Source organism: Stegodyphus dumicola, chromosome 5, assembly GCF_044657685.1.
Source record: "Stegodyphus dumicola isolate Sdum_Otavi_A_Nest chromosome 5, ASM4465768v1".
NCBI classification, from domain to species: Eukaryota; Metazoa; Arthropoda; class Arachnida; order Araneae; family Eresidae; genus Stegodyphus; species Stegodyphus dumicola.
The window spans coordinates 183318947-183344626 of record NC_140772.1 but is presented as its reverse complement, the minus strand read 5'-3'; the positions used below and the strand labels follow the sequence as shown (position 1 = coordinate 183344626).

Here is a 25680-nt window from a genome sequence, read left to right as displayed (position 1 = left end):
CATAATACCATATAGGAGCTTTGTTCTAGTCAAAAGTTAATTTCATCAGATGGTTTTGAGAACAAAGGGCCCACCAGCGGCCGAGCGGTAAAGACGCTGAACACTGGTAGCTCGGTCCGAGGTTGGAATCCCGCGAACGGGCTGGCTGCATGGGTGTTTTCGTGGTTTTCCCCATGTGTAACGTGTATATGAGCCAGTTTCCCTTATAAAGTCCTCCACGAAGGCATCTCTCCCTTTAGGCAGATAGCCCTCATGTGCTTTGCTGAGTAATCCTAATCCTTGAGAACAAAGTCTATTGCTATGAATTATTCCTTTGTCCTGAAAGAATCTTATGACAGCAATTTCGTCTTTAGGTAATTGCCAAATTGTGTAATCCATCGTCTTCAAAATAATGGCAAAGTATGGCAAAAAAATAACGAGTGATGATATTTGAAAGGAGAACTAGAAATCTCAATCCACAATATCTGGTGTGTTGTTGTAGCATTGTTTTTTTCTAATTTTTTCTTCATTTTTAACTGATGCTGCTCTAATGGAATAGTACCAAATTTTCTGTACATGAAAAAATAGTGTTTTTTGTTTTTTTAACAATACTTTTCGATTATGCACCAATAAAATATGCATGTTTAATTATTCTTGTTTATATACACGCACATATGTACATAATTTCCAGATGGTACTATCATTGGATAACATATTTGGCATATCTTTCACAGGGGCCAAAAATTATGGCAGGTGCATAGTGGAAAAGTAATTTTTCAACGTTATAGTCTGAAAATATGCTGAAATGCATTAAATAAATTACCCTTGTAGAGTAGTAGAACTTCTAAATAGGATCCACTTTTTTCAGTAATTTCCTTCCTAATAAGAATTACAGAAATTTCCCATGTCCTTCAAAATTAAACATTATTTTCAGTAATATGTGTTACTGAACTGTGAACACTTAGCAGTGATTTTCTTCTACAGGATGGCAAGATAATTTAATTTTTTAGATTTTCAAATGGTGTATTTATTAAAATGTATTTCAGACATGAAAAGAAAGGTAAGTATGTTAAGAGTTTAGAAATCCAGTCTGGTTACAGATTTAAGAAAGTCTAGATTTTTCTAAATTCTTTGTCATACCTTTGAAGATTCATATCAGCAGAAGAGAGGCAAAAGGGTTAAAAAGGAAAAAAAAAAATGTTATTTAATTTTTGCTGCAAAATGCATTAATATGTTGTAGGAATCGGTCACAAAATATTTTAAATAAAAAAGCTGAAAATAAGTCTTTCATTTTAGCAGCTTAATGGCATCTGGTACTTTCTATAACTTTATGCAGTTTAGCTGATTAATGTGTTTTAAATTATGAAAAATAAAGTTGACAAAATATTTCATCAGAATTCTGCAGAAATTTCACGATTGAGGTGTATGGGAGATTCCTGTTTTAAGTAATTGGATTTTCCAGACTGCTGTTTTTAGGCTTTTAGTTTCCAAGATTTTATTGGAGTGTTGTATTATTCTCTTCCTAATATTGTTGTCAAGAAGCCAATATACCAGTTAGTTCTCAAAATACTATATTACTCACTTGTGTGTGCTATGTATAGATTCAGTAATTTTGATATTGTCAAATCAAAATGATATCCATTATACAGTCAAAAGTTGTTAATCCGGACTCGTCGGGACTTTGGCGATTCCGGATTATAGACCATCAGTTTAAATCTGGTAGGATGGCATGCAGAAATTACAAAATTAAAAATATGAAACCGTAATTTATGAAATAAAGAACAATTATGATCTAAAGGGTATCAAAATTTACAAAAAGAAAAAGCTTGATATTTATTTATTTTATTAAACATTTCTTTCAATGTAAGTTGTTTAAGTTGCTTCGTTTCATGCGATAATACTTTCTTTTTAATTCTATTAAACAGACAAAATTTCTTGTTTAGTTACAAAGTTCCGCTGTTCAAGTCCTATAATTGCTGTGTCAAGAATACCGACTAATTTGTCAATCAAAATTTTTTCGTTTTCAATAACCTCTGTGTCACTTTCTTCACTATCGGAAGCAAATTATAATGACGAGGAACTTGATTTAAATCATATCAAAGACGGAGTACATCGAGATGAAATACTACATTTAGCAAGGAATTATAAGCCAAATAAAATAAAAACATCTGCCCTAAAGATAACGATAGTGCTGACAGATCAACTTCCAATTCATTGCGCACCGCGCTGCGTCGTTTCCCTCCTCCCGCAGAGCAGCGTGAAATTGATAAACATATTTCAGAATGATTAGATAATCAAAGGATATGTCTTTATCCATTTTTTGCAGCAATTCCACTTTCTGTTTAATGGACTTCGAAACATACTTTCGCTTTGTAGATCCTTTACATATTAGTAAATATATATATCGGAAATTCTATTTGACATAATCGAAAGCTCAAGCTTACTTTTATAAAATTGCTCTAAAAGTCTGCAAAAAATAATAAGCCGGATCCAACCCGAAGATTAAGGAACAACGCAATCTGCAACATTAACTGAATTAGATAATTTTAGCTTAGCTTATACCGTTCGTTATACATTAAATGAGCATTCGTAAACGTATTATGCGCATATGCATATTCGCAGCCGTAAGTGTGTTACGCGCACGCGTAAACGCCTATGCGCATGTGTCAAAGCGACTCAAAGTTTGTAGCTTTGAGGTCCGGATTATGGGTGTCTGAATTAACGACTTTTGACTGTATAAAAGTCAACGGCCATACCATGCTGTAAGTACCGGTTCTCGTCCAGTCCATTGCATAAAAGACTATGCTATAGCCATTACTGAATATTATGGTAAGCACATGAAATATTTTAATAGTGTCTTTTGTCAGCCATTGAAATAAGTTGTATATATTAATGTATATTGTTACATTTGTATGCATGTAAATGCGGATGAAAAAATAATTTAGCTAGTTAAAGCTGAATTATTTATGTATGATTGAAATATTTATATGATTTTCAAAATATCTATATAGTATATTCACTGCATAAACAGTAGTAATTCATATGTTACAGAGGAAGATGATGATTTGTTACTTGATGAAATTGCAATGCCAGAAGGCAAAATAGGTGCTAAAAAAAGGAAGAAACTTGAGTTAAAAGCAGAGAAACGCAAAGAAAGAGAAGTAATGTACTATTATGTGCTTTATTATTTAATTTATTGCAGTAATTGTTAGATTTTTACATGATGTTTTAAAAATTAATTTGGTGCTTATTAACTTATATTTATTGTTGACAATAATTTGCCTACAGTTGTTTAGTCAAATTATCACCAAATTTTGTCAATCATGTTGAATAACATTTAAGCATTAGTAATTTCCATATCTTTGTATACTTTTCATGTCAACATATTGGAGTAGAAATGTAATTCATATGAAAGTTTGTGAAGAAAGTATCCAACTGCAGTCCATCACTATACATATAATATTTTTTTTTACAGAATGATGAGCAAAACCATGTAAAATGATACTCATATAAGTATGATTTAGTATTTGTTGTTTATTTCATTTAGATTTCTAGATGTGATGCATTCAGCAAATAGTATTTCATTTAATTTACCAAATCTAACACAATTTCTTTTTTCCCTAATGAGCTGAGTAATGTTTTTAAATAAATTTTTAGTTATTATTTGTTAGTTCTTGTATTTTATTTAGTATGTGCTTTGATTACAGGATATAGATGAATTGATCATATCAAAGCCCTTTTCAGAGTTATTTATTTATCTTGATAAATTAGTTAGTTTTGATAAGTTAATTAGTAAATTAGCAACTCTTATTACTTGGCAGCATAAATAAGTTTCCGAACATATGCGTATCACTGAATTTCTAATCATCCATGTTATGTGTGCATAGTTCTTTCCACATAAAATGATAAATGTATATATCTTTGATATTGATATAGTGAAAGATTAAAAACTTATGAATTTTAGGAAGAAATTCTTGTTTGATACAATGAATCTGATTTTAAAGCTTGAAATGAAACTAAAAGTTAGATACTAATTTATACCTGAAAAAAAGTTATATTTGTTATTGTAAAGGAAGAAAGTTCTATTGATGAAGATGTGTCTGGGCATTGTGGTTTCCATAATGTGAGTTAATGTAAAAAAATGCTCATCTTTGTTATACATTTTGCATCTTTGCTAGGGCCTGATTTCTGAGAGAAAAATGGGACATGTGCTCTGTGCCTTTAGATTCTCCTTTATCATTTAAAATATGAATTATTAAGATATTAAGAATGATTTTAGAGTTTTTAAAAATACAAACTTGGAAACTGGAGTAAAATGTTAAACTGCATATTTGAATGCCTCTCATGATACTGAACTTTTGAAATTATTGAGAAATACTTTATTTTTTATTTTATTTTGCTTTTATTTTTTTATATATTTCAAATTATATATTATTAAATTATAACTTATATGAATGAGAAATTTAAAAATGAATTTTTAAGAAAAAGATCAGTATATAAATAATATAGATCCATCAAGAGAAATAATTGTTTCATGTTTGAAAGAAATTGAATTTTTTTAATTCTATATATCATATTATAGCTGCTTAATTTGATTAAGGTATATAGCAAAATCAGTAAGAATTCTTTAGGCTTTTCTCCCCCCCCTCAGTGTTTTTAGTTTCTTTTAGAAAATTAAGATTCTAGTTTAAAAGTGTGCAAGTTTATATTTTATATGACACTTACTAAAATTATAAAAATGCCAAAAAAAAGTTAATTTTTTTAATTTTGAAAAAAAAAAAATATTGAAATTACTTTGCAAAATGCTCTTATATCAAATATACATTACATAAAATAAAATTTGCACCAGTGACATGGATTATGTTGAAAAAAATATAAAGAGAGAGATGTCTCAGGCATCAGGTTTTGTAAATCAGAACCTGCCTGTGCTGAAACAAAATATGTGAATATTTGGATACAATAATTGAAAAGGTAGCTGGAAGCGAAGATGAAGGGGAATAAAAAAAAAATTAGCATGGTGAGACACTAAATGTGCAAACACTGTAAGTCCAGGTTTGAAAATTGAAAATGCGAACATGTTGTATAAAAAGCTGTCAGAAACCATAAAACATAAATAAAACAATAAGAAGCAATTTAAACTAAATATATTATTAATAGTATGTACTTAGTTATTAAACTTTAATGAGTATAACATGGAAATTAAATAATATAATTAATGGAAAATGAGTAACATGATAATAGCAAAACATAGTGCCTGGGTTAAAAGAAAAATGAATATTTTGAAAATTATTTCAATTCGTATGTGTCTGCAATGTGTATTTTACATCAAAATACTTTGGAAAAATTTAATTTATTTATTTTACAAATGCCAAACATTAGCACTTAAGCCATTAGTTCACGGGCTCTCAAACTACGTTTTAAATGCCCCTTGGCGATTTTTGGAATCCATGTATGCATCGACCTATTTTCACTTCAAAAAACATCACAGAATTGCACAAACTTGGCATTCCGTACTCCCTTGACTTTGTCCATGTACAGATCAATCTATTTTAGCTCAAAACATCAAAGGAGCAGCCAGTTCTACACTAAAGCCAAATAAAAAATATATGATCTCAATAAACTACATTTTAAATCAAATAATGAAATAACATAAAAAAGGAAATTCATCTTAGCACTTACACAAAGGAAATACCCACTTACCTAATTTAGAAATTTCTATGCCTTCAGTCAAACAAAATTCCTTAACAGCATCCAAAAACCTCCCTAAAATTATACGAACTAGAATCTGTATACTGGCATCGCCACATAAATTCATAAAAATAACAGTAAAAAATATCCTCCGTAGTGCTGGTATCCTCCGATGTTCAACCATACACATTTCCTTCATACAAACAGGATACTTATAATGGCTACTAAGTAAACCTTCATTTATACACTAGTGAATTAATGCTTTTTTCCCTTTCTTTCCAAATCGTACAGAAATTCAAATTAATCTTACCACATTCAGCCGTTTTACCATGTAAATCACAAAATAACCAAGATCCAACACACAAACATACTTACAAATCTTTTCCCATCCTTGAAATTAACCGTAATCACGCAACCAATTATGTCATACTTGGATTTCCATAACATTCAACTACACAGGTTACCATGGCGATAAATGAAACAACAACTTGGCGATAATCCAAGGGGCACCCTTAAATATACTGTAACTTTATTTAAATCTTCAAAAATCATAGGCTGATTGGAGTCTCACAAAATACAGTTTGGAGAATCCACCACTCCATTTCTGCAGAGGTGGTCTTGAGGTGATCTTTTGTAAAATGTTTCCTATTGACACTTTTATATAGTTTTAGATATTACTTAAAGAAATAATTTTCTAGTTTGTTTAATTATATGAATGAAGTAAAATTGTTTGTATTTTATTTATTTATTTATTCTTTGGCTGCTAAGTTAAACTATTTTTATTTCACAGAGGGAATTAGAAGAAAGAGAGGAGAGAAAACAAAGACAAAAATTGTTGGATGAACAAAGGAAAAAAGAAGAATTAAAAGAAAAAGAGGAAGAACGCCGTAAGGTATGAGTGTAATTTTATTAAGTGTTTAAAATAGTTATTGTATATACTATATCATCATTTTGTTGAAATAACATTATTTTTAAAATTAATATAACAGTGCATGCTGATTAATTATAAAACTGAAGAAAGTAATAAAACTTATAATACATTTTGATTTATTTTCCCCCAAACACTTTTGTAATTCTAAGACTTTAAATCTGCTTCTTATAAATAATGTTCATATTCAGTGAAATACAAGTCATCTCAGTTTTTGTGCAGAAATATTTTCAAGCATAAAATGCTTTCAAATCTGTAAAAAATTACTAAATTTCTTGTCAATAGAAGATACATTTCGGGTTTGACATTTGTAAGTCAAACGTTTTATTTAACAGGTGAGCACTTCCTAGTTGAGCATTTGTCAGAAATACAGCCAAACAAATTGATTATTTAGTATATCATCATCAAGAATACTGTCCATAAATCGACTGATATTATCTGCACTAGGAGATAGGAAGGCAACATACATACAGTGCACACAGTCTTTGTTTCAGGCTACGGAGTCAGCTTTATCAAACCATCATACTATCCAGAGCAGCATTGTATAAAGACTGAGGGGAGTATGGGGGGGGGGACTGAATAATCAAACATTCAGTTTATCAAGAAAACTTAATGTTAACTGTGAATTCTGTATTTTGTCATTCAGATCAACTTATCCAACATTTTAACTTATCAGATTTATCGTCAACTATAATTTCCACATTAAATTTTCTGGAAATAGAAATTTTGTTTGTTTGCATCTGTAAGTGAGCACATGTTACAGGTACTTGCAGATTATCAGAATTATATGGGAATCAGAATTACATCCACGAAGCAATCACTTCCCAAATTCTTGAAAAAATTTGAAGAATTTTTATGTTGCAAATCTTGGTAAGAAGTACATTTTTAAATTTAACAGATAAACAGAATAAACTTGTTTGAAAATTTATGAAAATTTAACACTTGTTTTTAGCAGTTGATATAAAATAAAATGAAAGATTCCATTAAAATAGGATTTAAAACCTGTCTGGAGCAGAACTGCAGTACAGTGCTTCTGATGATTTTCATTTAGTGTTTTTCATTGTTCAAGAGCAAAAAGATAAAAGCATTTTATCATTTCCTAGAAAATGATTGTACCAATAACTCTTGCTCTTCAATCTGAAATTGACATTTATAGCATAAGAATGTTTGTCAGGTATCCTTTTGTGGCATTCTTATGAGCTACAACTCATATTGACCCAAATTAAATCCACGATTGAATGTTCATTTGGTGCTGTTTCACAAGCACAAATTTTCATACATTTATTTGTAATAAATGATAAAGTTTTAGCTTCATTTTAGAAAACTGACATTTTTTGCTTCCATTGAATAAAAGCTATGAATAAAGTAATTAGAATAAATAGGCTTACTTAGATATTTTCCTTCCATATATGAGTTTAATATATGTTTTCTTAACCATGCATTGATGAAACTGCTTGATGAAGCATTTTTCCATAGCCATCTTTATAATTTTAATCTTCATTTCCTGTCTGGAAGATGTAGATTGGATTATTTGTTAAGGAAGAGCACTTAGAAAGGGAAGGGTTAATTTTGTCTAATTTTCTAAACAATAAATTAATATATAAAATCGCAAATTTTTAATGAAAATTCTAAAATTTGTTATCAGTTTTTCTTATAAAATTACATTAGCTTGTAGGGATTTATATTTATTTTAACTAACAAGTTAAAATTTAATTTTAAACACTTTCATTCCCCTAATTGTCAGTGCCAGAATATTTAAATTTTGTAGCACGCATGAAGGAATGCAAATTTCTGCTTTGCAGGAAGTATTTAAAAGCCGAGTTTCGGTAGGAGAAAAGAGGGAGTTAGGCTATAACCGCCTCCTCTGCCATAGATACGCTTGCTTATTGCTGGTTCAAGTGGCTTAATTGCATTTACTTGCTGCCACTGGTTTCAAAAAGGGTTTAAGTTGTGGGATCTCGCTGAGCCCTGTAGTCTAGTTCTATTGTTTGTTAATATCTTCAAATTTTAGTTTCATTACTTGATTTTCAGTTATCGCCCAAGCAGAGGCAAAGTTTATTAGCTACGAGTTTGATGCATTGTAAATTTTCAAAGATTTAATAAAGGGTACTTTAAGCCATCCCTTGTGTAGTTGGCCCACCAGCGGCCGAGCACTAAAGACGCTGAACACTGGTAGTTCGGTCCGAGGTTCAAATCCTGCGAACGGGCTGTCTTCATGGGCGTTTTCGTGGTTTTCCCCGTGTGTAACGTGTATACGAGCTAGTTTCCCTTTTAAAGTCCTCCAGTCCATTTAGGCTATCTGCCTAAAAGGCATCCCTCCCTTTAGGCAGATAGCCCTCGTGTGCTTTGCCATAATTAAGATAGTCCAAGTCCTTTGTGTAGTTTCCTGCTACTCCAGTTTTCATACTGAAGTTTATCTACTGGATTCTACAGGCTTATCAATAAAAATTAGTGAAAAATACAGTGTAGATTATATTAAATTTTTTTTTTATTGCAATCAAGTTTGTAAAATGACGTGGCTAAAAATAAACTATTATTGAGGGGAAAAGGCAAGTTTATGCCAAAGAGTCATTCCATTGATCAGTTAGCAACAATTACACCAAATGAAAACAGTAAGAATTTGTATTATACACTGAATTGAAATGTAGTAGTTTCTTAAAGTACATAGGCATATTGTTATTTACTTTATTATTACATTTTTCATAATAAAGTATTTGTATAAAGAAATTTAAAGAATTGAGAAGAACTCGGAACCTATTTTATTATCTGTTTATAGATCTCAAATTGTTTTATTAGGAAGAAGAGGAGAAAGCATTGAAAGAAGAAGAGGAAAAAAGAGAACTTGAAGAATATTTAAAACTAAAGGAAACTTTTGCTGTTGAAGAAGAAGGTTTTGATCAGGAAGAAAATCAAGAAGAAGTAAGCTTTGTATTTCCTATCAAAAATTTTAATTTTTGCATATTTTAGGTTTACATTCCAAGTTGTAATATTTGATTTTAATTTTTTTTAACTGCCAGATAAATGAATTTATGTAATAAAATATTTTAGCGCTTAAGTATTACCCTGTCAACCATGAAAGATGGCTACCATTGAACTATGAAAGTTGGCAAAGATTCTGCCAAAACTTTGCTATCATTCCTGCAGAATGCTGATGGAAATTACGACTATTTATTTAATAAACAATCAGTATTCAAGTAGCTACATTTTTGCATTTCGTAAAATGTCTTCTGTCAATTTCTCCAATTTTGTGGCTATGATTACGAACTTCCTACCAGTAATTGTTGCAATCTGTTAATGTTTTAGTGATCCTAGTCAGTTGACCATATTGTGTCCATTGATGCACACTTTTTTTTTTTTTAATTGAGCATCAGTTAGGGTTACCTCAAACAAAAGCACAGGTGTTATAAATGTGTTGTTGCATTACATGTATGCATAATTGGCATTAAATTGTGCTGCTTGGTGACAGTTATTCAGTCAATGGGATAATACGTATGATATATTCCACTGTATAATGTGTACTTTTAATACAAAAAAAAAAAATAGATTGAAATTTACAATTGCTTGTTATATGCAGGATATAAAAATTTATTTAAAAATAAGAAAAAGATGAACATACAAAAATTAGATTTCTACATGCATTAAATGCTGTTTGCTTAAAAGAAATGACATGCCTTAAAAATTTTCATTATCAAATAGCATGAAAAGTTTGTGATATTCATATTCATTATATCTTCATGTGCATCATGAAATTTATTTAATCTTCACCATCACTATTATTCTGATCCATAAATAAATATTCATCTTCCATTCCATGTAGATTGATAGATGTACTGCATTTTTTAATGACTTTTGAATTATGTCAGATTTAATTTCATTCCATGCTTTTATTACCCACTCGCACATTATTTCGAGACTGGCATGATGCATTTAGCTTCTAGACTGGCATGATGCAATTAGTAAATGTTTTTTCACCTTCTAGCGTTCACATATTACTGTATTGTTTTAAATTTTCTTTGTATGTTTTATTGATATGTGCATCTAAAAGCTGTACTGATGGTAACAATCTGCCTGGAATAACTGCCATGTCTGTATTATACTCTTTCAACAGTTTCTTCATACTCTTTCAACAGTTTCTTCATATTATCCATTAGATCCATCTGGACATGTCCCAAATTAAACGACTGGAATTTTTAAAGCAACAAGATGCTCTTGCCAATCATTTCTCATCCACAATTTCACACCGTTTTCATCCTTCCGTCGTTTCTCGTGAATATGAAAGAGAATAAATAACATTTGGGAAATTACATTTCAGGATAATCTTTCTTTTAAAAATAACCATGGCCTTTAATTTTATACTGTTCACTACTGTGGGGTAAAATATTTTGTGACCTGTTGTTTTACATGAACCATTTTCATTTCTTTCACATAATTTTTTCTATTATATCAAACATTACTGGAGTTTCTTGCATATTTCCAGTATGTGACAGTGAAGGATATTTTGGCCTTTATAGGGCAGTAACATACTTCTGGAAACTTATCAATTTGTTACACAAATCTTTGGGAAACTTTTGTGAAACTTGTCTTTTTTCACATCAAACTAAATAATTCCTTGCTATTATTCAACCACACCAACTCAAAGTTGCTTTTAACTTTTTATTTTCCTCCCCCCCCCCCCACTTAAAGGCAAATAAACTTACGGTGTTTCTTGTCACAATTAATCGATTCTCCTTGATTTTTTAGAACCAAATTCCCAACATTTTCTTGTAGGATAGGCCATTTTGTTCTCCTTTATGTAAAGCACATTTATTCTTTGCCATATTAATTACTGTGATTTAATTTTTCTTGCATTCGCATGTAGAGCTTTCACCAGCACCAAACATCCTTGCTGCAACACAATTTCCATTTTCTTTTCCAAATTTAATGACCTTGCATTTGAAACCAGCACTGTGTTTTCTTTGGCAGGAGAATGTTTGTTCAAAAGACTGGAAAAAAATCTTCGAATGAATGCCTTCAAAAGATAAGAGCATCACACATGTATCTTTATAAAGAAAAGGATGTATGTTATATAACAAATAGTCTTAATTTTTTTTTTAATTGTTTGAAATTATAGGTAAGCATTATGCATCAGAATATACAATAATTACCAATATTTTAAATTTCATATGCAGTTTGTTATTTAAAATTATGTTAAAATATCCATACATTAAAAATATATGTAATAATTTGCCATAAAGTTGTAGAAAATTTTAAATTTTGTATTATAATCCATCCGGTCTAAATGAAAATCTGATGAATTTTATCCCGTTTCTTTAGAGTAGATATTTAGTGAGGTTATTTTCTTTTTTAATTTTTCCTTAATTTTAGTAAAATTATAGATTAAATAATTGAGCATTTGAACCAAAAATAAACATGAAGTATTTATTTGCTCTGATTATGAACTTGATTGGCTTAATAACATACAAGTGTATTTAAATATGTATCTTTTTAGAAAAGTCATTTTCAGGAGCAGTTAGACTTCATTGTTATAGGCAAATACTAAAATACCTGTTAAGCTGTGATTTTTTTTTATCCATGTTCAGCTCTTCAATCTACATTTCCAGTGTCTCTAAATTTTTTCCTATCAACGTAGTAATAGCTTTTTCTGGAAACATTCTGTTACCTAATTGCTGCAAAAATGCTTTCAAATAATTCTCCAAAGCTGCAATAGCTTTGAATTGATCAACAGTGAAAATAGTACATGAATTACAAAATTGTAGAATTCCACAATTTTTTCAAAATGCATGCAGTATTATTAGTATTATTAGATTATTATTCTAATTTGTTGGCCTGGAAAGGTTTGATTAAAGTTGATTTTTGGTAAATTCACTTTTATTATCATATGCACAATTATAGATTTAATATATGTAGCAGATGAGAAATAAAGGCAAAATTTTATGTCCAACAAAGTACTTCATTCCAAAGTAAGCTAATTTTTACTACCTAGCTTCTTAGTGAAGATGTAAAGTTTTCTTTCAGTAGTGAACGTTCAGAACTCGCACTGATGCCTGTTATAAACTTCCATTTAAAAACAAGCAAAAAAAAAGTCTGTTGTAGCTATTTAACTTGTCTATTACTGATTAATAAACTTAAATTATTTTAAAACGGTAGATGTAGTTTTTAGAGGGTTTTCTTTTTACTTTTTTAATCTGATGTAACTAAAAATACATTTAATTCGTGATATAGTTCGAATTATGTATTTTTTCACTTTTCAAATATACAGATAATACATTACCATGTTAATCTAAATGTATATTATATAGTTTCTTGAAAATGTTTTGCTATTCCATTTGAGCCATCTCTATTAATAACTCCACTAATAACCCAATTAAACTGTAAAAGATCCCTTTGGATGATCATTATAATCTGAAACCTTTCAGTTCCCATGGTGTTTATTTCAAATATGTAATATGTATTTTCCATTTTTATAGCAAATTTTTGATATCTATTGCTTAGGATGGTTTTTTTTACTGAAAACTTTGATTTTTTTTGTGTGTGTGTGTGTGTGTGTGTGCGCGCGCGCGTGCGTGCTTGCGTGCGTGCGTAGAGAGAGTGAGTGAATGAGTGAGTGAAGGAAGAGGGGCCTAGCCAGAAGAAGCAGCATTAATTTAGTATATGAATATATATATATGTGGCTTGTTATCAGTTTATGGGATAATGAAATGGTAAAAATTTTATGTTAAAGGAAATAACATCATTCGAATTTACAAAATTGAAGCAGTTTTATACACTGCCCCCTTCTAATAATAATCCATGTTATCAAATCAGTGGAAAATGCAGCTGTGTTCTGTAAAAGAAGCAGAGACAAAACTGTCTGTATAGTGCTTTTATTTTATTTTTAAGTTGTGATTTATGGGGAAGAAAAAAATCTTAAGATTGTATCTGCTATTTGCTATTATTTTTAGATGAAATAATTTGCTTATTATTATGAGGTAACAAAATTTATGTTTTGAATTTTATGAATCAGCTATGAGATAAATTCTTTGAAAAGTGTTTTATTAATCAAAATCTGCATATGTGTTAAGAAAAGTTTTACCTATAATTAATAATGTGAGAGTGAAAATGCATTCTAAGCAAAGTCTCTGCAGGAGAAAAAATGTATAGACTGCTATATTCTGTGTAAATGCATATGCACAGTATAACACTGAAAGATGAAACTTTACATAACAGAAAGTAGCACTGGTTTTATAACTTCATGATTATTATATAAATGTTTCTAATGAACATCTAAAAAAAACTATTAATTTCTAAAATTCAGTAAACATGTTGTGACCATTTCTAAAGACAGTATGCAGCAATTGATTAAAAATTAGATGTTTCATCTTCGGTTGTAGTTAAAAAATTTTTAATGGATTTTAGTCTTTTCTTCACATAATTATAATATTTTTAATTTAAAAAAATTCTTTGAATTTAGGAAAAGATAGCTCTTTTTGGATCTAAGAAAGAGATTTTGTATTTAACTATATTTTGCATTCTTTCTGCTAAAGAAATCAAGCACTTTATAAACTTCCATCTCTGAAAATTTTCTAAGAATTAATATGCATTGTGCATTATTATGTTGTGCTGCATTTCAGACATTTTTTCACAATGAAAAAATGGACTGGAAACTCTTTAACCCTTTGTGGCACATTGTGTCTGGTCTGGACACACCTAAAAATTTCCTTCTGTATGCATAGAAAAATTGAATAAAAAAGGATTTATAAGTTACTATAGGTTATTTTGAACCTTCTTTATTTATAGTAAATGCTCAACACAAACCAGTCCATATATTTTAGCAATGTTTAGTTTTTTAAGACCCTCATTCTTCAAAGAAATCTTCCAGATTTTTTTAGGGTATAAAAGGAATTGTTTGAAAAGAAATTTCTATGTTATTTTTTTGGCTGTATGCTAATCTCCTTATTCTATATTTGTTTTAAATTTTTACCTTGAAATCTTGCCTAAAATCAAACGACGAACCCTATGTGTGCCCAGGGCGGGCTCACCTATAGCTCACCTATAATTTAGGACAACTGAGAGTCTGTATTCTTTGTTTCGTCGCATCTCATCGGTAAGTTCATTGACAACAATGCTCGTTTCAGCACTCTTTTCGAAGCTCTATTCAATCAGTGTGCCACTTAGGGCTCACCCACAGCATTAAAACAATAAGTGCTATCTTAACAAAATTTTACTTATGTACTCCTCTAGGCCTAATTAGACTGCCTACCTCTTTTTTTTTTTTAAATCAAAACTCCGACTTTAAAAGGTAGGGTGCCATAAAGTGTTAAATAAGATTATTTTAAAGAACCGTGATACAGATTTTCTGGGAATGCAATGTGGAATGTTAAGAGCAAAGAAAACCCCTTTTTGTTTGTTTGTTTGTGTATATGCACACATGCATGCACATTTGATAAATAAAATTACAAAAATTAATTTTTTTAAAGGTGTACTGTCCCCTTCTTCTCAAAGTCACTTAAGTTATGTTGCATTCATTTATTTTTCTTTATCTGTTCAAATCACAAATTTAAACATCTTGCTTTAATTTACTTGTAACTGATGCACAGTAATGAGCAGTGATTTAGTCTTCTTTACTTTTTCATTTCAAATTCTGCTTTGTGTGTGCAGAAAGCTAAGTCTAAGATTTCGCTGATGATGAAAACTACAAGACAAAATCCTCCATTATACTGAAATGCTGAAATTGCCATAGGAAGGATTATAAGAGGATTCACAGTGGGAAAAATGGAAAGCCAGTTGGGGTATGCTACACTCATATCTGGGTTGCTACTTAAATACTTTAAGGCAGCATGTTGCCACTTAAATATTTTAGGGCAGCGTGGTATGTTGCCTGATCAGTACTATTTCACAGCTTTCAAAGAGCGTGCAGACAAGTACCTATTTATTATCTTGATATGTATATTCGAGTGCAATTTGTATCCCTCTTTAAATCTTAATTTTGTCATTTGTAGCCATGTATTTTGAGACAATCTCCCAACCACATGCAGTAAAAGTCCTTTAAATTTGAGTTTCTTTGGTTTGAACATTAAGCTTATGATTATGTTCTTTATGTGTAGATTTTACTTATATGTTTGCAGTTTGTTAAATATGTTGGTCAGTTAAGTGTTTATGTTTAAAAAAATGTAATTTTGGTTAATTTTTTATGAAAGTAATATAATTGTGGCATTGCTGTTGCACTGAAATTGTTGTTATGAAAGGTAGTAACTTCTAGTTAGATGAGAGAAGGATATTTATCTTCAAATTCTTTGGTTAGAATTCTTTCACCTGTGTGTCAGCACTTAGTTCTGTGATATAAATGAATCATGGAATTTAACTTCAAATAAATTTTTGAGCTGATCTTGGCTAGAGTTTCATTTCTGTTTGGCAAGAAAACTACCATATCTTGTTAAAACCTTGCCACGTGTGAAATTAACACTTGAAATTGCAACAGAATTCAAAATACCTTCTTGGGTACGAGTTGAGAAATTTTTATATTTATTCTTGCTAATTATAGCCATAACCCATTATTCACAGTTGGTAATTTTAATAACTGAAATTATGTTTACCTGAGTGAGGTTTCACTGAACATCTTGGAAATATACATGTAATTCAGTGCCAAATTGTTTTCACATTATTAAACACAATCTTTCTTCTCATTTTGTTCTTTCAACTTTTATGCATAGATTATTAATGTGTATAATTAAGATACTGTTTTTATGTTTAATTTTGCAGAGCATTAGATAGAAGGGTGTATCATTATTGTAAAATTTCTTTGTAAAGTTGAAGTTTCTTTAATAAATGATGAATTCACTTCTCAATAATAATTCATCATTATTCTTTTTTTATAAGGAAAAACTATTTTCATTTGAGAAAGTGTTGTAAAATTTATTCATTCATTTATTTATTTATTTATTTATTTATTTTTTTTTTTTTTTTTAATTTCAGGGAAACAAATTTCAAGAATTTATTGATCACATTAAAGTAAGTTATTTTTATGACTGTTTTTCATACTGTAATTTAAAACTTCTTTTCTTTAATCTCAAAACGGGATTCAGCAGCATATCACTTTTCATTTCATATTGTTGCCATAAAATATTATCACCCTATATTACTTTTAAAGAGATTAAAATCTCTGTGAATGTTTCTTGCAGTGTGAAAAAATGACTGTATACATAGAGCCATCAAATTTTGAATAATGTAGTCCTGCACTCAAACATGTGCACCCAGAAGCCTAAATTTAAAATTTTATATTATTAAGTATTAATATTTCATAAAACTTAGTGAATTTGTAATAAAATCGATAATTTGAAAGCGAGCAGTGGCAACACTGTACAAATTAAAAATTGTTATCTCCAGTGTGCTAGATTTTATATCAGAAACTCTAAAGATATTCTGTTTTTAAATACTTTTTGATTTTGCTATTCAGTTGAATTTTATGTGGTATAAGTGTGAAGAACATGATATTTATTTAATAAATTGAATACACAAAACATTAATAATGATAAAAAAAAGTTTTGCAAGCATTTCGTAAGTATGAAGAAAATTATGCTATATAATAAAGCTAAAAGACAAAAAGAAATGGGTTAGTAGGAAACCCATTTACTACCATACTAACAATACATCATACTAACCCTCCTACCAGTCTAAGGAGAGTGCGAGCTCAGCAAGAGCGTCGAAAAACCTTAACAAACCCTTTTGGGTGACTGCTAAAATCTGGCCATTTGAAATTTTTTTCTTTCCGTCTCCCCCCCCCCCATAGCTTATTATGTATTTTAATTTATGTAGTGAAATATTTTATACAAAAACTGCTGTTTTGCTAATAAAATGCAAACTTTATTTCAAAACGTTGTACTATTCTTCATATTTATCGTTATAAATTTTTAATTATGTCATTATTTGTTTTACTAATTTGTATTTTATGAAGAATTTTTCAGAAAATAAAATTTAATAATATTGATGGATGATTGGGATCTGGATATAGCTGGAATTCCAGTTTTTTTTTCAGATTCTCAGTTTGTGGAGTAGAAATTTCGTATCTTTCAAATTGGAAGAAAAACACTTAAGTGTAAGATTTTAGGCAGAAAAGCAAGCTTAAAGATCTTACATAAAATTTTATCAATTATAAGAGCAATCAAATACAAAAAGGTTTAATTTTTTTTTTCTTTTGCTCCTGAAGAATGAAGACCTGTATCTGACTGCCTATGAAATTGATAGAGTTTTATTTAAAATATGTGCCAAACTAAGTCTTCCTGTCTAATTTTAAGACATTATCTGAATAAATATATCATTCAGAGATAACAAAACTTTTAGGCTTTGGATCATAAAATCCTCCTCAAGACTCTGTTTCTATAGATTTTAAGGATAATTTATTGAATAGCTGGATAGCTTACCAAATTCTTTACATTCTTTGATGCATTCTCTTCTTGATAGCAGTTTCTCATCATTAGCGCCTTTTTGATATGCATACTTCAAGTTCTAATCTGTTGCTTGAAGAATTAAGTAAGAAGCCATTATCTACACTTAAATGTCTTCTTGGTTATAATAAATTTTTAGCTGTAGCAGTGAAAAATATAAATACAATTTCTAGAACTTAAAAGCAAGCTAAATGTAGGTTTTTATTTAGCCCAAAAGGGCAATTTGCCCAGAAGGACTATTAATTTTGTTTTGGCATTTTGCATTGGTTTATAAATGGTGTTTCACTTTTCAAATTGTTGCCACCAAATATTAGAGCTCTGCATTATATTTAAATAAATTAAATAATAAAGAATGCATGAATATTTCTTGCACTATGAGAAAACAAGGATACCTGTAGACATCAAATTTTGAATAACGTAATCCTCCACTCAAATATGAGCATCTTGGAACCCAAATTTGGTATTGGTTATATTATCTATTTCATATTTTGTAAAACTTCAATGAATTTTTTATTAACAAACTCAACGATTTCAAAGCAAGCAAAAGTAGTACCGTCCGGGGAAAAAAAAAACATTTTGATCTCCAGTGCACGAGACTGTATACCAGAAATTCTGAAGATATGCTCTTTTTAAATTATTTTGTGATATTGCTATTGAATTGAATTTTATGGTTTAAGTTCTAAGAATGTGATACTTAATAAATAAAGTTAATGCTCAAAACGTTCAAAAACGCCGCTTTGGGCATAATATAAAATCTGAAAGCTTTCAGTTTTTTTTTTAAATAAAGTTTGAGAAATCATATGGATAAATAACTATATTAAGTGATGTAATGAAACAGAAATTGATTTTTAATAAATCTGAAGAATGGTTACTTTATTGTAGTTTTCAGAATTTTGTAAATGGAATCACAATCACCTTGATGTTTAAAAATATACTTAAAAAAACTGTTTTTCTTATTTTAATGTAGAGTCAAAAAGTTGTTTTATTAGAAGATTTGGCTTCCCGTTTCAAGCTTAAAACTCAGGTATGTAACACAAACCTCAAAAGCAGCTTGTTGATGGCAGTAATGTCTCTAAATGCATGATTGATATATTTAAGATATACACATGATACATATATATACATGATATATATATAATAAATATATCATATCTACTTGGTAATTTTATTATTTGATATATGTTAGGTTTCTGTAATCAGAGTTATTCTTTTCTTATTTTGTTACAGGAAAAAATATTTATCAGGATAAGTTCTAATTAAAAACTTATGCTAAAAGTAAAAGGAGTATTTTGATACTTTTTGTTAATAAATTGTGTCATGTCTTTGACTGTCACTGGCCAGGTTGTTTAAGTATTACTTTATTAATTTTAGAAGAGTTTACCATATGTTTCATTTCAGTTTGTAAGTGCTGAATAGATTGGTTATGTAGAGTTTTAATTTTTTCCCATGTGTTATGTAAATATGAGGCAATTAATTTAGTAAATCTTTCAGAAAAGCCTCTCACCCCTTAAGAAAGTATCCATCAAGTGCTTTGTTATAATTAATTAACCAAGCTCCATACATCTTTGGTTAAACTATAGCTGTGCACTTGAAGTTTTCCATTTTCTTCTTCTGTGGAGAATGGAAATCTGGTAATTATATCATTGAAACTTCTTCTTGGCGGGGCCAGCGTGAGAAAAAGCAGTCCAATGCACAATTATGATACGAGACTTCTTTATACATACGGGGGGGGGGACTGTTAGGTATTAAAAAAAAATTAGATCTTATCTGCAGGTATTCTGATCTTCAGTAACATTGCAAAAATTGGTGCTTGTAATTTATAATTAATGAATATATAAGAACACTGAACAACTCAGTCATTTATCAAAGCATTAAATATAGATTACATAACAATAAGAATGCTACTTGTGTATTTAGGAACTAAAATTTGGTGCATATGTTAATAAAATATTATAAGTGGGCAAAATAATTAAATAATCTTGTTTCCCATAAAATTTGTCTACTTTTAAATTTGGGTAATATTTTCATTTCTGCAGGTCTTCTTTGCATTAATTAAAAAAGATCTGTATTCTGTTTCACAATAATTATCAAATTAAATATCTTCTTGCCAGCATTCACTTTGAATTAGTATATGTCTATATGTTTTACAGAAGGAGAAAAGTTCTTTTCAGAATGCTGGAGCTCTTTTCACTAGTTATCTCTTTACTATATATTATGCTTGCTTTATGAGGTAAAAATTAATCTTCAGAACAATCAGCATATTTACTGTATGCTTTTCTTGTGTTCCCATTGTTTTACTCATGTTTTTTGCTACATCGTCATCCTTGTTTTGTAATGGAATTTTTACATGCAATCTTAGTCAAGGAAATATTAAATCTTAACTAACAAATTTCTGTGCTATAGTATGTTTTTGCTGTGGAACCAAGTAATTCTTTATCTTTACTTGTAAACTCACAGAGTGTGTGATTCACAGAGTGATGAGGTGTAATCGGAGTCAGATTAGACTTTTTAGAGGTCCTTAGCACTTACAAATTTTGCTTCCACTACATACATTTATTCCTATTTTTCCTCATTCCTTCTTTCTTGGTCTTGATTTAATTGCACCACACATTCTGAATTAAAACTGGCAATGACAATTTTTTTTAGTGTCCCCTGTCTTTTATTCCTTGAGTACATTTTTCCTCACTTTGATGCCCATGCTTATTTTGCTTAATTAATCCAGCTCTGGGTGTAGAGAACAAGCATCATGCTATAAATCTTTGCAACCTTGTTTTCTTGTGAATCAAAGTGAAGGCAATATAATCAGCTAATGAATTGCATTCAGAATATTCTTTCAAATCAGATCACAAAGTTTCAGTTTTAAGTTTGTTTTATTGACTTTCAGAATTTCTAGTTGTAACACTTCAAAAATTCCATACTTCTGATGTAATCTTTTCTTCCACAGTTAAGAGACTTAGATAAATATGGTTTACATGTTATTTTAAAAGTAAAGACATGCAAAGCATGTTTTTCTTGAAATAAATAAACAAAACGAACAATAGGCCTGTATATTGGAGATAATTTAGCAAAGGACTCATGCAAGTAAGCCTGGCATAAGGTCCAGTACAACCAGTGCAATCACACTCGACTGCAGAATTTAGGGATGGCATAATTTTTAGAAATTAGAGAATTAACTTGTAGTAAAATTTAATGATGGCAGAGTTTTCAGAATTTAGGGAGATGTTAGGCAGCAGAATTTAAGACCCACAGAGACAGCACCAAATAGCAAAATGTGTGGCACCTGCACTGTATTCAATCTCTGAAGCTCAATATTGTGTATACGAAATAGATCCTTACTGAAATGCACTGCACTATGTTTCTAAAAAATGTTAAATATGAAAATGCTAATCTTTGATGTGAATATAAAATAAAAGGGAAATTATATCTTATTTTAAAACTCAATGGATGCTGTTTTTGCCAATCCTGGCAACTTAACAAAATATTCACTATAAATAAACAAAAGCATAGCACACAAAATTTTGTAGTCAGTTGTTATTAAATTTCTTAAGTTGCTTCTGTTCTTAAGATTCTGTTGATATGCATATTAAATTGGGGTTTAAAAAATGAACATTGAATGGGAAATCTATTGGGGGGAATGATTTATCAAAAATATGAATAAATGTGGGAATTTTTATGATTAGACTTTAAAAACTTTCTAGATGTTGCAAAGAGTGCCCAAGTATATGTTTGAAATAATTATTTATTGATATTTATGTTTAACTTTTGATTAAAATAATTACTTTTGCATTAATTGTGTATTGCCTTGCTGTTAATTACAAGTGAATATTGTATTTCTTTGAGTAAGATCAATAAGCCTGTAGTCTAGTAAAACCAGTAATGATCTGGAATGTTTGCATTTTGGTTAATCCTTTATAAAAGAGTCCGCCCCCTTTGTGTACTTTTACTTTCTGCAACTTTTATTTATTTATTTAGGATGCTATTGATAGACTCCAAGAGCTTTTAGCCCAAGAATGGTTGGTTGGAGTAATAGATGACAGAGGAAAATTTATTTATATTACAAGAGAAGAATTAGAATCTGTAGCTCAGTTTATTAAACAAAGAGGCAGAGTGTCTATAGCAGAATTAGTTGACTGCAGCAATACTTTAATAAATCTTCAACCTGACTCTACAGATTCAGTGGCAGTAGCATCTTGAAACGGACTTATTTGTATTTAAATTAATGTATTCATGTTTAAGTAAAAGAGAATTTATATTCACAGTTTTAATATGCAGTTCGATTATTTCTACTTTTTATTTATTTGAAGTCACTGCTTTTATTTACATAAATTATTTAAAATTGACTTGACAAAAAATATGAAATCTTAGAGTATTGAGATACTCTGTTGAAATTAACAGCCTGTAATTAAAAGTAAAATACAAATAATTTTCAACAAAATTCTGCAGAAAAATAGCCTAATGCTGGGTAAGATTTTGAATGCAATATGCTGTCTTTCAGTTGATCCAAAATAAAAAATCCTTAGAAAGTGATCATTTATACACAGTGCATCTACATTGTTTAAAAACAAATTCCTAAAAAGTTGATATATAAAGAAACCAACTTATTCATTGTTTAGCTTTCTACATATCTTCTTTCTGGTGCTATTTGTTTCTTAGCACATTTATAAAATTTCTGGATTGTTTCATATAAGCCAAATCTTGGAACCTGCTTTGGTCTCATTATTTCAGTTTCTGAATTGCTCTTAAAATAATGCTTATTAAGTGACACTTTACTTTAAAGAATAGAAAATAGTCTACAGAAGTATAGATACACTTCACTTTAGGAAATAGAAAAGAGCTTCCTAGTGCACAGTGACACTTCACTTTAGGGAATAGAAAATAGTCTGCAGGTGTACAGTGTCACTTCTATTTGAAATAAATAGTTTAGCAACAGTTGCATTGTGGAGGAAAAAGTAGTTCATTGCTCTTTCTATTCGGTCATTAAATTCTTAATGACATGTATTGGCTGAATGAAATTAAACAAATAATTGCATTCAAATTTCTTTCCATAAACCTGCAATATTTTAATGGAAGAAAATTGAGATGTGCTAGTAATCATTGCATTTGTTCCTTAGGTTTATGTAAAAAATTTAGCCGTGAAATTCTGTAGATGCACTTTGTATATGTAGATATGAAAAATAAATGAGAAAAGTTGAAATTGAAAATGCTAGGTAATAGATATGGTATTATATACGAATGAACTTATGTACTTGTATAGACTTTAAACAAAGCAGTTGATGTGGAATGGAAATGAAACCAGATAAGTTGGAATAAAGCAGAAAATTTTCATAAAATTGGCCAGAGATGTAGTTTGCAAGAATCAAGACATCTTTAACCATTTTTATGTCAAGTCATTGCATTCATTCAGTTGTTATGGCTGTTTAGCATTTATATTTCTATGGTAGCTTTATAATTTGTAGGTATATTAAATTTTAATGCTCATTTTTAATTTTTGCTTTGAAAGCATTGTTAGGATAAACTACATCACCAATAATTACCTGCAACTGATAAGCATAATTTCAATCATGAATTCATATCCAGAAATTAAGATAGTTGAGTTCTCAATGTTGTTATCGGTCAAAGCTGGAATTTCGATATTTTTGTATGAGAAGTTATATTTATCTGAGATTTGTTTGATTTCTAAAAAGGATCTTTCCTTATTCAATCTGTAATGATCATTATAACATTAATTATATAGAGAATTTCATTTTGGATCAGCTTCTGTTGCTCAGTCCCATCTTTACAGCATAATGGGGTCCTGGCCAAACCAGTGCACTGTGGCTGCTATGACAACCACTCACAGAAATGCAGTGTAAATGAAATATAAACAGATAAGCATGGGGCCCCTAAGTGAGTATCCAGCAGGCCCATGTATTAAGACGGCCCTGATCTTGCTGTGCTTGTGCTTTTTTTTTTAACAATACAATGAATGACAAAATTCATTTAACGAAACTTCATACTATCAGGTACCTTTTTACATGTAATATATAGTTTAATTAATTTTTCTAGTCTGTAATGATTTAAATAGCATGGTTTTTAAAGTAAGATATTTCTGACTGAATTTTTGCATCCTTTATAGCAGGGTTTCTCAATCGGTGGTGCGCAAGAGAAAAATAGGTGGCACACAAAGAAGCAAAGTATTTTTAACTATTAAATTCAAAAATTAAAAAGGAGTGGTGGTTGTAGTAGTATTTTATAGGGTTCCCAGACAAAAGCCCACTGGACGAAAGTGCATGTGACAAAACCCCACAAAAGAAAGCCCACTATGATAATTGCCAACACGACAAATACCCATGGCGGTGAAAGCGCACATTGATGAAAGCCCACACTGATAAAAGCCCACGTTGATAAAAGCTCACATAGATATAAGCCTACTCTGAGAAAAGCCCACACTGATAAAAGCGCACATAATCGAAAGGGACTTATGCTTTTTTAATTATTTTTATGTATTTATAATTTTAATTATAATAAATGGGTATTCAGATGTGAATTTTAATGTATTAAATATGTCTGTTTGTATATTCTATTACTACTTTATTTGTTTAATTTATTAGGTTGAAAGCAAACTTTCTACTCTCTGATTAAGTGATTAGCTGTAACTTTTCGATGATAAATCTGAAATTGCATTTTATTATTTATTTACTTATTTAACTTTGGTATGTGTATGTGAAAATGAAAAATATCATTGTGGAGTTTTTCACATGCTATTTTTAAGGTAATGTGGCTGAGATTAAATATAATTATGCTTCATTATTAAAACTATTAACTTTTTAATTAAAAACACTTGAATTTTATTTTAATTTTAAAGTTTTTCCTTTAGTTCCTTTTTAGTTTAGGAATATTAAAACAGTTAAGCACAATGAAAACTTGGCTAAGAGATATTTTATTCTTTACTTTAGACTGAGCTTATTATCAAAGTTTAAACATATTTCTCATTGAAAGCTGTTTTGAATGTAACAATTATTTAGTTCACGGTTTTAAAGGATTTTGGTTGTAGATATGGTGGTCTTAGAAATGTGATATTCGCTGGCAATTTTCGTTTATGTTCACAAAAAATGCAGGTCTCTTTCAAAAGGCGACCTCTTAGAAATGTCGTCAATAGATATAATTCTCTATAATTATTTTCTAATGGATAATGGAATTAATGTAATCTAATGTCAATTAGAAAACGGCTATTTACAATAGGGAGATTTAAAAGCACTATAACTGTAATTAAAAGCACTGTAATTTTTCTTTCACAATCAGCTGTTATATAAGATTAGCTGCTTTCTGTGTATTTTCCATGTTATATAACTGATATCCATGCGTCTTGAACAAATATAGTTTACTTACAATTTTGCCAGACAAAATTACAAATGCCAGACAAATTATTAAAAAATTTCAATTTGAAACATTAATTTATATAATATGTATACTTAGAATCTAAAAACTATGAACTTTGGATCTGATGACTATAAATATATATTTATGCAGTTACAAAATTTTATTAGATGTTATTATATGCATTGTTCTCTACCATCTTCACAATCTCTAATAAAATGCTACATATTTATTACTATAGTTTGAGGTGATTGTACTTAAATTTGTAGATATGTTGACTTCTAAGAGTTGTTCCATCCCCCCCCCCAA

The 25680-nt window shown here is 29.6% G+C and overlaps 1 protein-coding gene across 1 annotated transcript in view; it reads left to right on the top strand.

Annotated features, from left to right (window-relative positions):
• Window positions 1-22280, top strand: part of LOC118199761 (DDRGK domain-containing protein 1-like) — a 30798-nt gene extending 8518 nt beyond the window's left edge. Inside the window, exons 3-8 of the mRNA XM_035371653.2 lie at window positions 3031-3140; window positions 6458-6559; window positions 9392-9514; window positions 16547-16582; window positions 18983-19039; window positions 21988-22280. Of these exons, the coding sequence (XP_035227544.2) occupies window positions 3031-3140; window positions 6458-6559; window positions 9392-9514; window positions 16547-16582; window positions 18983-19039; window positions 21988-22209 (650 nt within the window). The 3' untranslated portion in view covers window positions 22210-22280. The remainder of the gene's footprint in view (window positions 1-3030; window positions 3141-6457; window positions 6560-9391; window positions 9515-16546; window positions 16583-18982; window positions 19040-21987) is intronic.
• Window positions 22281-25680: the final 3400 nt, after the last annotated feature.